Genomic DNA, 17,551 nt, shown 5'->3' with positions numbered 1-17,551 from the left:
TGTTTCAGAGTTCTACATCCCAGGTATGTTGCAAACACGTCTGCCCTTGGCTAGGATTCCAAAGACACCAGCTGACAGTCTGGTTGGAGAGGCAGAGGAACCTAGCTGCAGCTAAGGCTATTGTGAGGACCGACAGTTGTCAGTGCTCAGTAGAGGTCTGAGCTTAGTCTCCTTTGCTGACCCAAGGTGACAACACAGCAAATTGATGAACTTGAATCCCTGTTTAGACATGAATACAATGGGGGAAGTCATTGTCACTGATTTTTAGTCTCTGTCATAGATATCTGTACAAGATAAGCCATTCCAGCATTGTAGACGGACAACAAATTCTGATTTTAAGCTTTACCTTAGTATCTACAGGAGTATATAAAGACACAGAACTATTATTTTTTCTAGGCATTTTCATCATGCCTCTCCTGACTGAAAGCAAAACAAGTGGAAATTCTCCAGTGCTTTGTACTGTATCTGAACTATAGAGCCATCTCCCTCTTCACGTGCCTGCTAGAGAAACAGGATTCCAAGGACAGCTGTTTTTCTCTTGGGCTGACAGGCAGGCTCAGCAAGAAACTTTCACCTGGCACCTTTAGCCCGATACCAATTAATACACTCCTAGCAAATGGAAAGTTGTTCTCAATCCAAACTGTTCAAGACACCCTCTAAGTCTTTAAATCAATCACTGAGGCCGCACAGTACTTACAATTCCACATCTGTACATCACTGTCATCATTACCAGTTCAACTCAAAAACTTATGTGTAAGCCACAGCAATAGTTTAGCATCATCAAACTTGTCAAGGTAACAATAGCAGTGTTGACTTTTGGAGCGTTCTCTTTTCTTATGCATATATAAATATTTACCATTTACATGGTAATAGGATTCCATGTTCTACCATCAGGTTTCCCCTTCCAGAATTACGTCCTTCCAGGTAAACTGACACCTGGTACTTCAAACAGCAAGGATTTTGCTGCTTTGCAAAACGCTTCACTCCTTCCCCCTCACCCGTTGTCCACAATGTGGTTTGGACCCCTTGGCAGAAGTACAGCTGTAACTTGCTCTCCAGGAATGTCATTTGCACAGCCACGTGGACATCCCCACCCACCTGCTTTGGTAATTTACTGAAAATGTCATGCCCACCTTTGTCCTGATTTATGCTTATGACTAATGCAGAAAAATGTTTTTCATACCGGTTCATTTGTAATTTTTGTTTCTGGTAAAACTGATCTTGCACTCCCAGAAACTAGAATTACAATGACCAAGATGCTTATCTGAAGTGGCAACTACTGTTGACTTCAGCATCTTCCCTATAAATTTAAACTCTGTGGATCCTGTGATTCTGATTCTTATTTTTGCAGAAATCCTTTGCCTTACTTTTTTTCCATTCATTCACTCACTGAGTTTATATACCACTTTTCCCTCCCATCAAAAGGCTTACAATAAAATAACGATTTATGCAACAACAACAAAATTATCCATTAAAAATCCAAACACACCACTACAACAGAATACAAAACACACATGCAAAACCAATAGCAGCAGCAGCATATGAAACAAAAGTGTCTTTAACATGCTTCTCAAACATTAGAAGGAACAGAAAACAAATGCAAAACCCACAGAAGGGGCTTCTAGAGCAGTGGTTCTCAAACTTTTTAGAAGCCTTAGAGCAACCATTTTCAACCACTGTGCCATGGCACACTGGTGTGTCACAGATGGTCTGCAGGTGTGCCATGGGAATTTGGGGGAGGATCATTTGTTAGTAGGGCCACTAGGGGATGAGAGTCCCTGCTGTCAGTAAGATATGCCTTGTCAATGGTCAAAAAACCGATGGTGTGTCTTGACAATTTAAGCACCTTGTCAGTGTGCCATGAGATGAAAAAGATTGAAAATCATTGCCTTAGAGGCTTCTGCCTGATTTATAAATGCCAGGGTGTGTGGTTATAATGGTGATTTGAATGCAGTGCTCCCCCCCCCCCAGTAGCAGCTTGTTTAACCCTTGATGCACATAACCCAATCTGCCTTATCAGTTTCACAAATGACCAAATTGGGGTCATGATCCACTGGTGGGTCCCAGACCCACATTTTGAGAATCACTGTTCTAGAGATTTGGAGTGACAATCATGAAGGACACATATCTTGGGAAGGCCAATCTGGCCTCCAAAAAAACTTTAAACACAGACTTCTAAGTGTTTGTTCCCTACCTCAGGGCTGCATTAGCACTGGAAAGTTGGTTAGGATTGGACTATTACTGATTTGAGTAGCTCAACACTTTTCCCCAGAATGTATTGCATTACAAAAGAACACTACAGAGTGCTATAAAAGCACATACTACTGAGATAGGCAAGAGGCAGATGCTTTGATGTCAGCAGAAGTGACCTTTGCTTTGATATGCCTAAAAAATAAAATGTGACAACTGACCATTCTAATTTGAGACATGTACACACACAAGTTCAATCTTGACAGAACAGATCTGAGATTTTCCTTTGGCCCATTGTAATACCTCACTATTGTATGATGCCTGGAAGCTACCCATGTATTTTGCTCTAACCATGATAATAAACCATCAGTGATGTAAATCAGAGCCACGCAAACCACAGATTGGGGGTGGGATCCAGCATTCACTCATATCTGTCCACCCGGTGAGTGGACTTTTGGTTCCGCCCGGGAACCGCATGAAGTCCCCCTCGATTGGTGACAGGGATGCTCTGGACAGTCACATTGAAGGCATCCCAGAAGGACATGTAACAGCACTTTCAGGTAGACGTAACTGCACAGAGCGTCCCTGCCTCCTGATTGAGGGGGACTTTGCGTGGCACCCGAGCGGAATACTCAGATGCGGTTTGGATGGAGACCACATTCCAGGTGCGCAGGGGTTGCTACTTTGAGCGCTGCTGATGTAAATGATCACATGGACTCATTTGTGACTAAACAAAGTGCAAATTCACAGTTTGAGCAGTGTCTATCATGCAATGATAGGAAATGAGCTATGTAGCGAATTACCTTATGCACGCAGGACTTTGCATTCAGGAAGAAGAGCTCCACTGTAGTTTTGTCCTTCAGAAAGGAAATGCTTTCAATGTAAAACCTGAAAGAAAGGGGGTGGTGAAAAAAGGCTTCATTATCTTATCGCAGTTAAAGCAGAAAACCACAATAGTCAGCTACTTTGTGAAACATGAAGTAAGCTGACGATGCCATGGATGATGCATAATGATGATTATTCAAAAACACACAAATAAGGATTATTGGCAAATGCATCATGAGCAATCACACTGGTTATTTATTGTCAGAGTATCCAGCCAAGAAAGAACCTCTCATGAAACAAAGGCGCCCCCAAGCCTTTAAATATTGAACTGGGCCTGGCTACGGTCATACCAAAGTGGCAGAAATGCCCCAATACAGAATGTACCAGAAACATTCCCCAGTTGAGAAGACTCAAAGGGCAGGGCTGGGAAAGACTACAGAGCCACTAAAAGTCGGAAAGGATGGATTGGCCAGATGGACCAATTCAGGACACAGGACTACAGAGCCACTAAAAGTCGGAAAGGAAGGATTGGCCAGATGGACCAATTCAGGACACAGGTTCCTTGAGTTACAGAAGTCCAAGTTATAGACACCCGCACTGGCACTTTTGTGCAGATGCAGTCTATCCACTGTGATGCTTTTGTTCAGGCATGATAACGCTGGGCCAGCAAGATCCAGTTGCTTCAATTTCCAAACATTCCGACTTCTGGACAAACCTCCAGAATTGAACGAGTACACAACCTGGGGACTGAGCGTATATGGCAGCTTGCTATGCTCACACAAATCCGCCCAGTTGTCCACAGTCGAATATGCTACTATGCTGTTAGAACAACACTTGGACTTTAGGTTTGCTTCACATGTAGGCGTTCAGAATTGCCTCTTCGGACTTGCTTCTCTTCAAGACATTTGTAACTTGTAATGGTATCAGCACACATTTTCTCAAGCACACCTACATCTAGATTGCATAGGAGGGGCTGCGGCAACATGGCAGATAACATGCTTTACATACAGAAGGTTTCTGGTTCAAGTGCTAACATCTTTGAAGCAGAGCAGAGAAAAATTCCTATCTGAAACCCTGAAGTCATGGCAAGTCACTATTGACAATACTCAGATGGACCAATGGTCTGGCTCTGTATAAGGCAGTTGCCTAAATTTTAAAGGCAAAATAGATGTTTGAATAATACTCCACAAAAAAATGGCACACAAAATTCCTTCTGTGTACAAAAGGTTGGTTATTATCTTGCTAAATAATGCCAAAAATTCCTTTAGAATTCAGTGGTCTTAGTACAGCACTCCTGATGGTGATCCCAGAGTGATTATGCATTTAACTTTTATGATGTTTTCATAAAAGAGTTGAGAATTCAAATTGTCATGGGGCACTAGTATGCAGCTACAGATAGTTTCATAAAAGAGTTTTATTTCTTCTACAATGTGCACTGTATGTTCTTATCACACAATGAGCAGCACATGTCAGAACCACAGACAGAAGAATGCTGAGGAGTATGACAGCATATTTCCTGTGGTCTCCTTTTAGCTATCTGTGCTGTCATTGTTCTGAAGCGAGTCAAACTTCCATCACTTGACTTATGAAAGCCACATAATATGTTGAAATGCATCATGGCATATACGAAATATACAGTTCATGCAACTCTGTTGCTTTTGCAGATTGCTGCTATTCTATAGAACATTACGTATTTGAACTGAAAATACAGTTCTAAATAAAAAGGGACAGTCTTACACACCTCCTGACATGCCATCCATACCTGTGAGTTTGAAACAATGTCTGAAAGGGAAGCCTACACATGTATACTGAGAGCGTGGGGGCCAGAGAGATATTGGCATTCTCCCTCTACATGTTTGCCATATGCATGTAGAAGGATTTCTGAAAGGTGCAGATGCAGACAGCCCAATCCTAATGAAAGTCCCGTGCTGTGATCTAGCGGAGGGTGCTGGAGGTCTCCTTGTAGTAAAGCAGAATTTGTCCCCTTACCCTGGGTAAAGCTCCAGGGTTACAAGTCACAGTAAGTATGTGCAAGCTCTTGGTTTTAGAGGCAGGCTGCCTCTGATTGCCAGATGCAGGGGAGGGCACCAGGCTGCAGGTTGTGTCTGTTGTCTTGTGTGCTCCCTGGGGCATTTGGTGGGCCACTGTGAGATGCAGGAAGCTGGACTAGATGGGCCTTTGGTCTGATCCAGCAGGGCTCTTCTTATGTTCTTAACCTCTATGGAGCTACTTGGATCCATGCCAGTGATATTGCCGACACAAATCTGAGCTGCCCCATACTTGGCTTTCAGGCCTGGAAGGGGGGAAGGGATAGACGTGGCTGCCGTCCCCACTCCTGGGCCTGAATACCCTCTTCCCCACCCCATAATGCCCCCTCTGCCCTTGTTCTGCCATCCCCCATGCCTCCCACCTCTCAGCAGAGAGCCTACCTACTCTGGCAGGCAGAGGCCTCCCAGTGATGGCTGGCACAGTCCTTGCCACCAGCGCCACAGGCCTCTGCACTTCCACAGTGTACCTCACAGCATGTTTGTGACAGATGCATGCCCATTTTGCCAGTGCTAACCAGAAAAGGATTGGGCCATTAATAATTTCTAGAAGTAAAAAACTGTGACAGTGAAATTGAAGTCTGACCTTATTCAGGCCAGCATAACTTAGGGAAAACAGGGCCCACCAGCCAGGTGTAGAGGGTTGCCAGAGGCTCAGAAGTCCTCTCTCTGTATCTAATTTCTGCAGACCAAAACAGGCAGCAAAAAGGGAAAAAAGAACAGCATTTCTGATTAACTGCCATATGTTGCTGGTGTACTGTTTGGTGGGTCACAACTTGTGCAAGCCTATTTTAGGCAGTCATAAAGAAATTATCAGGGTAAGTGATAAAAGAAAGAAATTAATGAAATTTTAGTACTATTTGCTCACATGGATTTCCTACGTCCATACTGGGTTTCTATTTCTTTTTTCATATTGGATACCATACATAGAACTTGTCCTTTATAGAAGAGAATGGAAAACTTGTATGCATGTAGGGATATGAATCATTCCCAGTGCTAAGCAATGTTCCGCAAAAGGAACATGATAGACATATTCTTGAAACCTGCATTTACACCAAAGACATCTATATGAACACAGCTATATGAAGCATTTTGAGTAGTCATATTGAGTTTAAATAAAGGATCGGAACATGACAAGGCAGATTGTGTTAGGTAGTGATAGGGATGTGAATGCAACCCAGCTGCTCTTACATCCTGTACTGTATTATGTTTTTGTTTTTTTTAAAAAAAGCTCAGATGAACAGACAGCTTGTGAGTTTAATTAACTCAAAAAAGAGTTCTGAACCAAGGACAATTTTCAAATTCCATATTGCCAATTTATTTAAATCAGTGTTTCTTGAACTGTGGGTTGGGAATCACTAGGTGGATTGTGAGCCAATTTCAGGTGGGTTCCCATCCATTTCAATGTGTAATTTATTTTTTAATCTACAGGGGGCACCAGTATCTGCAGATCCCATGTCTGCAGATTGGGTCCATGCCCTCCCCCACTCCATGCTCCGCTCTCCTTGCCTCCAGAAGGTCCTCTGAGTCCAGCAGAAGCTGTGGGCGCCCGTCTGCCACCTCTGCTGTACTCAGATTGAGCCTTTCTGTTTTTAATGCCTTATAAGGGATTAGGAAAGTCACTTCCAGTTTCTACATGAAACCAGAGGTTGTGTTTTTTTTTAAACAAAAAAGCTCAGTCCAAGCCCAGGAGAGGCCGCTGACGTCCGTCCATGGCCTCTGCTGAGTTCAGAAGACCCCCAGAGATAAGGGGAGCGGAGCTTTCCTCACCTCCAGAGGGTAGAGAGTGGTAGTTGCCCATATCTGTAGTTTCATTTAACCGCAGAGGGTTCCAGAATCCTTGTGGATATGGGGCATGCCTGTATTAGACTTGATGCTACTATGGTATGTGAATGTATTTGGGGAAATGTTACAGATCTGTACTTTTAAGAGGCTACTATGTATGTAATTTTTAACAGTGATAGTGAATGGGGCTTGCTCCTTGGTAAATGTGGATAGGATTGCAACCTTTAAGATGTCTGGGAAATTTTTTAAAAAATAGATTAGCAAGCGTTTTTGTTTTTTAATGAATTAGCAAGCTTTGAAGAGTTAGGAAGGTGGTTCTTTATTTTAAATAATTTTTTGAACTTATAGTTTTTGTAAACTTTTAATTTACTTGATTTGATTTTGTGGTATAGGGATTTAATTTTCCTGCTTGATTATGTCACTTCTGGTCAAGACATCACTTCCAGTTCAATGACATCACTTCCGGAAGGCTGCAACAGACTGTCATTCTAGAAAGTAGGTCCCGGTGCTACAAAGTTTTAGAACCACCAATTTAAAGTATTTATATCCTGCTTCTTTCCACCCAGTTACTAGGATGCCCAAGACGGCATGCAAGTTCATAATACCACAACAAAACATTAATGGCTAAAAATAGAAATGTAGTAAACAGCATTTAAAATTCCATTCCTGCCAGCAGAACAAACCAAAAAGTTAAATAAAGTAACTAAAATAAAACAATTTATTCAATATTGTATTTCTATAAAATCACCACTCACCTGACTGCAAAATACAAAGTTGCTGGACCAGGTTTCTTTGGCAAGTCATGATCCAGAACTCTGTGATCCAATTGTAGCCAGATATTTTGCCCACTGAAACAACACATACACAATTAGTGATGTAAAAGAATAAGGGTGTAATCCTAACCCCTTATGTCAGTGCTTTCCAGCATTGGCATAGTGGTGCCAGTAGGACGTGTGCTGCATCCTGCAGTTGGGTGTCACACACAGAGACCTCCTCAAAGTAAGGGAAGATTTGTTCCCTCACCTTAGAGCTGCATTGCCCTTTATGTCAGTGCTGGAAAGCACTGACTTAAGGGGTTAGGATTGCGCCCTAAGAGATTCAGTTCAGAATAGTGGAGCACATCATCCAAGGGCATAACAATTCAAGTGAGAAAGAAAACTGGTTGCCCATATTGGTGTTCTGATACCATCAAGCTGTTTCCAAATTCCTTCAACCCAACCAATCAAGATGGTGTTATTTTACACAAACACACATCTGAAAGAACACCTGAAAAAGCCATGCCTTCTTTTCTCAGGGCCAACTAACAAAAATCAAGGACTTGTAATCCATGATGGATTGAAGTGGGGTTGTAAGATCAGGTGCCAAAAGCAAGTCTAGGAGACAGCAGTTGACACGTACATGATTGACTCAGCCGATGGGAAAGACGTTGGAAGTTAGCCCAAACTTATCACAGATTCAAAATTGTCACAGATTCTAAGGGCTACATGAAAGGATTTGGGTATGTGGTACAAATGAAAGCACAATTGCTTTACTTCATTAAAGGCAGGATAGAAGATAGGGCTGTAGCACAGTGATAGAGCATGTGCTCGTACAGAGAAGGTCCCAAGTGTAATCTCTTACATTTCTAGGTACAGTTGCGGGTGGGGGGGGGAAGACTCATCTCTGAAATCCTACAGAAGGCTGAATGAATGGACTTGGTACAAGGTAACTTCCTGGGCACCTAATACGCCAGTCCTGGCTTTATAGTGAATTTAATTATATCATTCCCAACTCACTCTCAAGCCTTATGAAGGTTCGGTAACTTAAAAAAATTATATCGAATCTGCACACACAGTAAAGCAGTCACTGAACCACTTCAAAGTACTCTGACAGTCCATATTCGTTCAAAGGTATTTCATCTAATTTTCAACATTGTGCAGATCTGTATGGAGCCTAATAAAATATAATTCACTTCAAATCTGGGTTTTATGAATTACATTAGTGCTCCCTTTTCTCAACAAGCTTATGCTTTATCCATAGTTGCCTCATTCCTTAGGAATATATTGGTCTAGATCCAGAATCTTCAGTCACAAAATTAATGGGTATGGATGTTAATCAGAAATTGAAATAAAGCTAAAGATCAGCTGTGAAAGGCAACCCGCTATGGATGAGTGAGTTATACTACACAGAACTTTTCTGATAATCTTCTGGCCAAATAAGGGTAAAATTAGACATAAGCTTGCATTCTAAGGAAGTTCCCAGAATCAAAATTTCCCCATCTTCTCCTAAACACAGCAGCCTTCCGTGCCTGCCAAGCATCTATTCCAAGGGGGCTCTGCCAGAATAGGATTGCAGAGGGTACAAGGAGTCTGCAGAATTAAAAGATCAGCTAAAACCACACTTCTCCCCCATGAGTGGAATTGCCTTCTGTTCCCAGAAGAGAAACTTAGGATTCAAGCCATTACTGTATATAAAAAGAGAACCTTCCCATGTCATGTAGGCATGTTTCATTTCTATTATTTATACTGCAAAGTATTGTAGATGTGCATGCCAACTGAATAAACTCTGGTTCAGTAGCAAGTCTTGCCCCCAAACTTCAGGTGGACTTCCTGCTTTTATTGAAAAAGTATGCACACATATATTTAATCATCCTTTGCCATATTTTTAAAAAATGTAATTATTTTCACAGTAATAGAACTGTTTCAGGGATTCAGGGGACTTTTCTTGTGAGAACACAGGCGCTACCCAATCAGCCCTGTCTATAGCCTGTTTCTACTGACTCTTTACTTTTTTAATTTAACGCTGGTAACACGTTATTTTTACCTTTACAGTCATATGAAACTCCAAACTTAGGTAGCCTGCATCAAGATTATACCAACTATATTGGATGTTTTGGGATTATAACTCTCATTTTTTTTCCAGTCTCAAGACAACCACATTAGTAACCAAACTCAAAGGAAACAAATTGTCAGGCAATGTAAACTCGAATAGACCTGTTTTTTCTCTAGGACTCAACATAATGCCTCAAAAAGAATTGGTGCACTTCTTTAAGAATTTGAACCTCAGTTGCATGACTAAATTAAATTTGCAGAAGAAAAAAAGCTCGTTTCCAAAAAGAATTTTTTAAGTTGCAAACCAAGCATTATTTTGCCCTTTCACAGCTGAATTTTACAATGGATTTATGATAGAATCTGTGTAGAAGAAAAGTCACTGAAGAGGAACAGCATAAGCAAAATACAGTACTGCACATTAATATTTTTCAGGTCACAGTCTAAACAAGATTTCTGTCATGCAGTCCTTGCCACATGCAGAGCTTGCTCTGTGAGTTTTGCAAGAAAGAAACTCAGGGCTACATTTTGCTGCTACCATATGAACTCATTTAGCAAACTTGGGGAATTGTTCCAATAGAAGAAGGCTTGACTGCCCTCTGGAGGTTACAATCTCAAACCTCCATTAAACAGAACAGTATTGATGGTTGTTTTCAAGATCTCTCAAATGTATTAAATAGCTGCTTTGTATTGAAGGACATTTCTGTAAAATGCAAGAAGCAGTTTTGATAGGATTATTGGGTGGAAATGCTGCTAAGATGATGATGATGATGATAATAATATGGTCATTGGAAGGTTCTGTGGGGAAAAACAGAATCCCCAAAAGGTGTTTGAGCACTTTTTAAATTATGGAAACACAAAAGCAGAAAAAAAAAATCTCTTTTCCAAGAAGACTTCCCCAATTGGGAGCACCTAAAAATATACTGATGACATTACAGAAATCTTCAGAGAATGTTAACATAGCAGAGATAATAGTACACAACTGGGAAAACATGCCACAAGAAATTCAGAACTCTCATAGCAAGCAGGCATATTACATGCGCACATATGTAACAAAATCCTGACAACTACAAATTTGAGGTGGAAACCTGGAGCAGGGAAAAGGCAGGCAAGGATAGTAAACCTGCTGCAAACTGCACCTTCCAGTTACTATTCCCTCCCCTCAATTGCAGAGATCCAAATACAGGTTGGGCATCGCTTATCTGGAATTCTGAAATCCAAAATATTCCAAAAACCACAACATTTAAAAATGCTGACATAATGCAACAAATGGAACATTCCACACCTGAGCTCATGGGCGAGATCACACAAAATGCACAAAATTATTAAAAATATTGTATAAAATTGCATTCAGGCTATGTGTATAAGGTGTATATGAAACATAATTGAATTTCATATTTAGACCTTGGTCACATCCCCAATATCTCTCATAGTTGCGGACCTCCCTTGCCCCGAGCCTTGAGCACACACAAATTCCCCCCCCCCCCACCTGGAGCACATGGAGCCTTGTGCAACTCCAGGACAGGCTGGGGAAGCCCACAGTACCTAAAAGCACTTACATATGATTCTAGTCAAAACATTTCAAAAATACTTGTATATACTTACGTATCATCTATAAATGTTAACCCAAAATATTCTTTTTCCTTGAGGTTAAAATGTGATGCCACCAGATCCAACAGCTCCCGGGACAGAAGTTTAGGCTAGGAAAAAAAACGTCTTGCTTATATGTGGCTGAGCGTCAATCAATTTCCATACATAACACATACAGTTAACCCTTGAATTGACCGAGTTTGTAAACATCAGACATTTTCTGATGTGCATGGTCCCACTTGTTTCAATGCATTCAGACTGGATGAGCTTTCAGCATTAACACCCTTTCTCCTAATTAGTCCATTAAACCAAGGGTCCACTATACAAAAATGCTGTTCATATCCTAGCAATGTTATCAGGAGCAGACACACAAATGGAAATTGCTTTTACTTTTGCTTTCACTCCAATAACTTCTTGCTTCCCTGAGTAAACAATTTTATTTTAATCCCTGTTACATATAGAGCTCTCTCGTTCTGCATCCACTTGCGTGACAAGTGAAATACTTTACATTAGAAAGTGCTTTCTGTACAATATGATACAATAACAATTATCTCTGTATTCTTATAATGTACTGTAGACAAGTATTACATTATTATGAAAGAGGGGCAGAATGCTGAGAGAGAGAGAGAGAGAGAAGGTTACTACTGAGATCATCCAGCAAAAGTATGAGGCCATGCTGAGATTTGAACCGGGCAACATACAGTTCCTAGCCCCTGCTTCTAGCTGATATATTGCACCAGCTCTCTCTATACCTCAGCTAAGGGAATCTTGGCTATAATTTAAACCTCTTAAAGATATTTGGTTTTTGCAATAGAATGGTTCACGCTCCCCCCCCCCAGAAAAACAGAACCATTTAACCCTTTCTCAAAGTGTGCCTTGTACACCATGATACCATGAACCACATGGCCATGCCTTTTCTACCCAAGGTTCTGATCTGGCAAAGACCTATGCAGTTGGTTCTGCTCATATAATTGGAGTATTCCCATCAACTCCACTGTGGTATAGAATCATACAATGGGGCCCAAAGACAACTATGTTAAATTTATGTCCAAACAGGTTATATGTTTCCCTTATATCAGGAGGATCTGAACTAGGTTGGACTCTCAAACTCCCTGTAACGCGTGTCTATTGTGCATTGCAAGTTTTAAAACAAGTTGCTTAAAACTACCTCCTAGGGCTGAGGACTAAAAGCAATACAAAATTGGTATCTGAAAACATCAAAGAAGATTCTTCATGCAGCACCCAATGTGAACCTGAACTCTAAAACAGTGAGTTGCTCACTCATGCTCTGTTCATATCTGAGCATCCACAGTTTTTAAAACAGAAGTGCTCTCCTGAAGTCAGTGATAGCAAACTGATGAGAATGGATCTTGAAGCAAACTGACGAGGATGAATTTTGAATAAAGCAACACTAGAATAATATTATGATATGATGATAGAAATGCTTAGTTGGGGGGGGGGGGTCTCACCTGAACCAGCAGCTCCAACTTCCTGTCATCCAAAAGCTGTATTTGGCAGTGTCTCCCTTCTGCCATCTGCAAAGCAAAAGGCATATCATTCATAGCTGTACTTTAGTGGTTTGAGTGACTTAATTATGAGGTGTGTTAATTCTCTTTTTTTTGGATCCAAAGTCTATTCCTAACTGGAATGAATGTGTCACTTTACAGTATGTGGAGAATTTAAATAGATAGTGGTTAAGGAAAACACAGCCCAGCCTAGAAAAGTAAAACTGCCACCCTAGGCATACTTCTCTGGGAGCATACCCCATACATTACACAGGCCTACAAAACTGAGGGTCAGAAAAGTTTTTCCTAAACTTTATGGTGGTTTGATATGAATTTGGGGTGCTGATTCCAAAAATGGCATCCGTTTTGCCCTATCACATCTAGTTTTGGAGATATAGTATAGCCTCATTAGTGAATGGTTCAAGCAGCTTCCTCATGAGGAAGCCAGGGTGTAGGCTTCCTCATGAGGAAACTGCTTGAACCATTCACTAAAAGGCTATGTCATGTCTCCAAAATTAGACGTGATAGGGCAAAACGGATGCCATTTTTGGAATCAGCATCCCGAATATACCCAGGAATTGGTGTAACGTTTAAGGAAGCAAAATGTTTGTTGGCCTGTGTTATCAGTGGGAATTACTACACAAAATCAGGCTGCAACAGTACATCTGTCCATGTCCACAGCATTACTATGAAGGCTTCCATCATCAAATACTTAATACACACAAACCAAATTTGCAACCCTATGCACATTGACTTGAGTGAGAGCCCAATCCTATATAAGTATGCTCAGAAGTAAGTCCCATTATAATCAGTGGGGTTTACTCCCAGGTAAGTGTGGATTACAGTTTTAGGATTGCAGCCTAAGTCTCATTAGATTCAGTGAAAAGGATCCACATGCACAGGTCTTAAGGGTTTTTTTTTTGCCTACCCCAGACTGGTGATGGAGGGAAGGTATGTTCAGTAGGTTTCATGCATTAAAAATTGGTCCTTTGTGTTTAATAAAGTGGCCCAAGTTAAACCCAAGCTGCAGTCTGGCGTCTTCTTCAGAGGGTGCAAGGGTAAATAGAATGCCAGATGCAGGGGAGTGGCAGTGAGATGGAAGTATCTTGTGGTCTTGTGTGCTCCCTGAGGCATCTGGCAGGCTGCTGTGAGTTACAGGCAGCTGGACTAGATGGGGACTGGGCCTGATCCAGAAGGGCTTTTCTTATGTTAAAGAGAACTGAAATGGATTTGTAACTTCAATCTGACTGACCCACATGATTAAGAACAGATTGTAAGGTCCTCATTTCCAGGAGAATCCAAAGCTACTTTCAAATTTCAACACAAGGGTATTGAAATTATTACACAAGGAAAGAAGTGAACGTTTTTTAGCCCACAGATAAGGGCGATAAAGAATACAACTTTGCTCACCAAGAACCTGTTTTAACTATGGCTGACTGAGCTGGTGGGCTACTGAGAACAGCCTCAGAAAGAATCCTCTGAGGATCAAAATGAACCATATCATAATTCTTCCCTCCTTCCTGTGCTAATGGACAAGACAAAAGGTCCTGTTCTTGAACTTTTACAAAAACCAAAACTGTACAATGCACAAAACTGTAAGATTCATTCAGCTGCCAAGACAAATGATTTGTACACAGGAGTTCGACAAATGAAGTGATACAATTAAAAATGTTTACTGCAGCATGACTAACTGAGAAAAGTGAAAAAGAGCACAACTTCTGATTCCCTCTGTAACATTAGACTTGTTTGGAGTAAAACCTTCAGGATATTTTTACTATTCCTTCCCAGGAACAGCATCCTCTTCACTCAAACCATGCTGTTAGAAGTTATATTTTTAGACTCCACAGTGTCATCCAGTTATACACCCAACATATTTAGATGCTGTATAAACAGGAAACCTCCAGAAAAAAAATAAACCTAACTGAGCAAATAAAAAACAGGGACAAACCTGCATGTCTAAATACAGAATAGGTTTGTACCAAGGAGGTATTTAAAGAGGATATACACAAAACAGCATTGCATTTTCTTCATAGGAACTACAATTCTACTTTCAAGAGATGGGAACCCATTTGGTTTGGCAAACTACATCTGTCACCCTCTCTTATTATAATGTTAATGCACCCAAAGAAGGTGCATAAATAAGGGTGAAATCCTCCCGCAGTATTTTGAAAGCAAGATGTATCTGTAATTTAAAGCAAAATGTATATGTAATTTCAGGATATAATTTGAGTTAGATAACTCAAATATACTTTTCACTTGTTTTTTTTAAACTAAGCTCACATCCATTTCAGTCTTGATGAATTGAGAAAATAGAAGCAATTGCTTTCATCATAAAAAGTCCATCAACTCTACATTTTGGAGATGCCACATTTAGGACGAACCCACTTATCACATTTGAAACATTATATACAGTACAGGTACAGCCTATTTATACACGGATTTTTTATACACGGATTTGACTCAACAGGAATGGCCACTGCAAATGAGACGGAATATGCTGATCCCTGGAGAAGGGGAAAAATGCACCCCTTTAAAATCAGTTTAAAAAACTGAACAGTCCTTTAACAATAGCTCCTTAATATGAGAGAGAGAGAGAGAGAGAGAGAGAGAGAGAGAGAGGCTGGCTGACAATCCATCAATCCTTCTCTCTCCAGCGGATCCCTCCCTTCCCCCTGAGCACATGAATGAAAGGTGATCACTTCTAAACGTATTTTGACCAGTAAGAGAAGCAGGAAAGTAATAAGAGCCCAAGCTACACAATACAGTAATAGCTTCTTGCAAAATAATGCACATGGCAGACTTCAGACACAGAAAAGTTTAAGTCAAGCTTTCAGACATAGGAATACCACCAAAAATTCAAATGAAATTTACTGTTTCCACTACGTAATGTGTTTATATTTAGAGCAGAGCTGAGAATTTGCACCTATGTCTGTTTTTACTTTTTCCGTGAACATATATTTAGTAGGCTACTCAGAATACTTGTCTGCAACTATAATTCAAATTAACCTACCAGCACTACCATATGTAATGACATTAAGACAGACTATTAAATGTTGCATTTGGAGAAGGGCCATAGCTTTCCATAATGAAAGACACATTTTTTCATATATAAGGTCCCAGGCATCACAATCCCTGCAAGCAGGGTTGGAGATGTTTTATTTCCAAAATCCTCAAGACAATACTGATCTGACAGTACTAATAGACACAGTGTCTGAATCAGCATAAGACAACTTACAACCACCACTCTGCCCTGTGAATAGGACTGTTTTGGGATTTTAAAAAGAATGCTAGAAAACAAATGGCTCATCCCTCTGCATGTGTGTGGTCATGTTGCAGTCTTGAAACAAAATTAAAGTAACTAAACCGAGAACATATCATGTAGGAGCTAATTTTATCAGCATTCTTTCCCACACAGCTCAAAGGGTTTGTGTGTTTGAGGGGGAAGGATCCTGTATTATCCCTATTTTAAATGTTCAAATGCTGGTAGGAAACCATACAATATTACAGTAGAAATTTCTTTCTTTTTTAAATTATCCAAGAGGATTCTCCCCCATTCCTCCAGCCATTTAGTTAAACCAGTTAAGCTTCTTGTAGAATGTCCCCCTGCTTTAAGAATGGTTTATAGCGTATTAGCGTAATCCCGTTACCCCAGATGAATGAACATAAACCCATGTTAATTCACACTTAATTGAAAAGGAAGAGTATCTGTGTGGAGTTGTGCTGATATTGCAAAAAAGGAGTGAATGTCCATCTCACTATAGCAGAGAGTAACACAATCCAGGTTCTACCAGCAGGCAGTAGTAAAGAAAAATCAGCAGAGAATCTCACAGCAATCCTATAACACTTACCCAGAAGTAAGCCCCAGTGAGCTCAATGAGACTTGCTTCCGATGACACACGGACAAGATTGTCCTGTTACTATCTTCAGGCTAGAACCCACTTTTCAGTCAGAGGATGAGGGATACATACCAAAGAAAGAAGCCTTCAGTTAATAAAGCAAAATTTGTTCTCAAATGATGCTAAGTAGGCTAGCATGCAGGTTGCCAATTTACAAAAAAAAAAATTGCGAATTTGCCAGTGTCTGCCCTAAGACACTATTCAGCACAAAACAGAAGATCCTAGTCAACACAATAATCCCCAAACAAAAATCGCACTGTATGTTGGTTTGAAACAACTCAACTAAACTGAGCCCCAAACAACAGATTTTTCATAAACACATAGCTATCTCAGCCCTTTCCATATCTCACCAGTATGGCTGACCAATCCGTGACACAAACAAACAATGACATCTGCATCAGGTAGCAGACTGACAGTTACCTGCTGCCTTCCCCCAGCCTTCCCCCATTCCCCCTGATGGAGCTGGGTCCTTTACCTTGCTCTTTCCACTACATGGGTTTGCTAAATGTAGCATAAAACAAAAAGCATGCACGGTAAGCAGTGTGCAGGTTGGTGGGGCAAAGCAACATGGAGGATGAGGTAGTTTCAGACAACACAACAGCTTCAACCAGCTTTGCCCCCCAGTAACATTTCTTTGAAGATACTTGACATGATATCGTGCTCAGGAATACCAGGGCCCAGCAGAGATCAAATTTCAGAACCACAGGGAGTACTGACTGTCCTGATTCCAGGGCGTTAAAGACAGGTAGTACAGCTCAGGGCAGGCATAAGTCGTTCCTAAAAGTGGCAAGCAAAATAGTCCAACACATACAAGAGGTTCAATTTTTTTTTAAAGTTCAAGTGTTACTCGAGACATGCAGGAGGTTGGGTTCCCAAAGGCATGAGTAATGGGAAGGGGAACAATTATG

General features: G+C 40.8%; 1 protein-coding gene across 1 annotated transcript in view; it reads right to left on the bottom strand.

Moving 5' to 3' along the window:
• Positions 1–17,551, bottom strand: part of FRMD4B (FERM domain containing 4B) — a 168,610-nt gene that overhangs the window by 123,658 nt on the left and 27,401 nt on the right. The window contains exons 2-5 of the mRNA XM_066616285.1: positions 12,712–12,777; positions 11,258–11,352; positions 7,601–7,693; positions 2,994–3,078 (exon numbers count right to left, since the gene is read on the bottom strand). Of these exons, the coding sequence (XP_066472382.1) occupies positions 2,994–3,078; positions 7,601–7,693; positions 11,258–11,352; positions 12,712–12,777 (339 nt within the window). The remainder of the gene's footprint in view (positions 1–2,993; positions 3,079–7,600; positions 7,694–11,257; positions 11,353–12,711; positions 12,778–17,551) is intronic.

The sequence above is a fragment of the Tiliqua scincoides genome, chromosome 2, assembly GCF_035046505.1.
Source record: "Tiliqua scincoides isolate rTilSci1 chromosome 2, rTilSci1.hap2, whole genome shotgun sequence".
In the NCBI taxonomy this organism is placed as follows: Eukaryota; Metazoa; Chordata; class Lepidosauria; order Squamata; family Scincidae; genus Tiliqua; species Tiliqua scincoides.
Note: the sequence above shows the minus strand (reverse complement) of the source record. Positions and strands in the feature narration are given on the sequence as shown.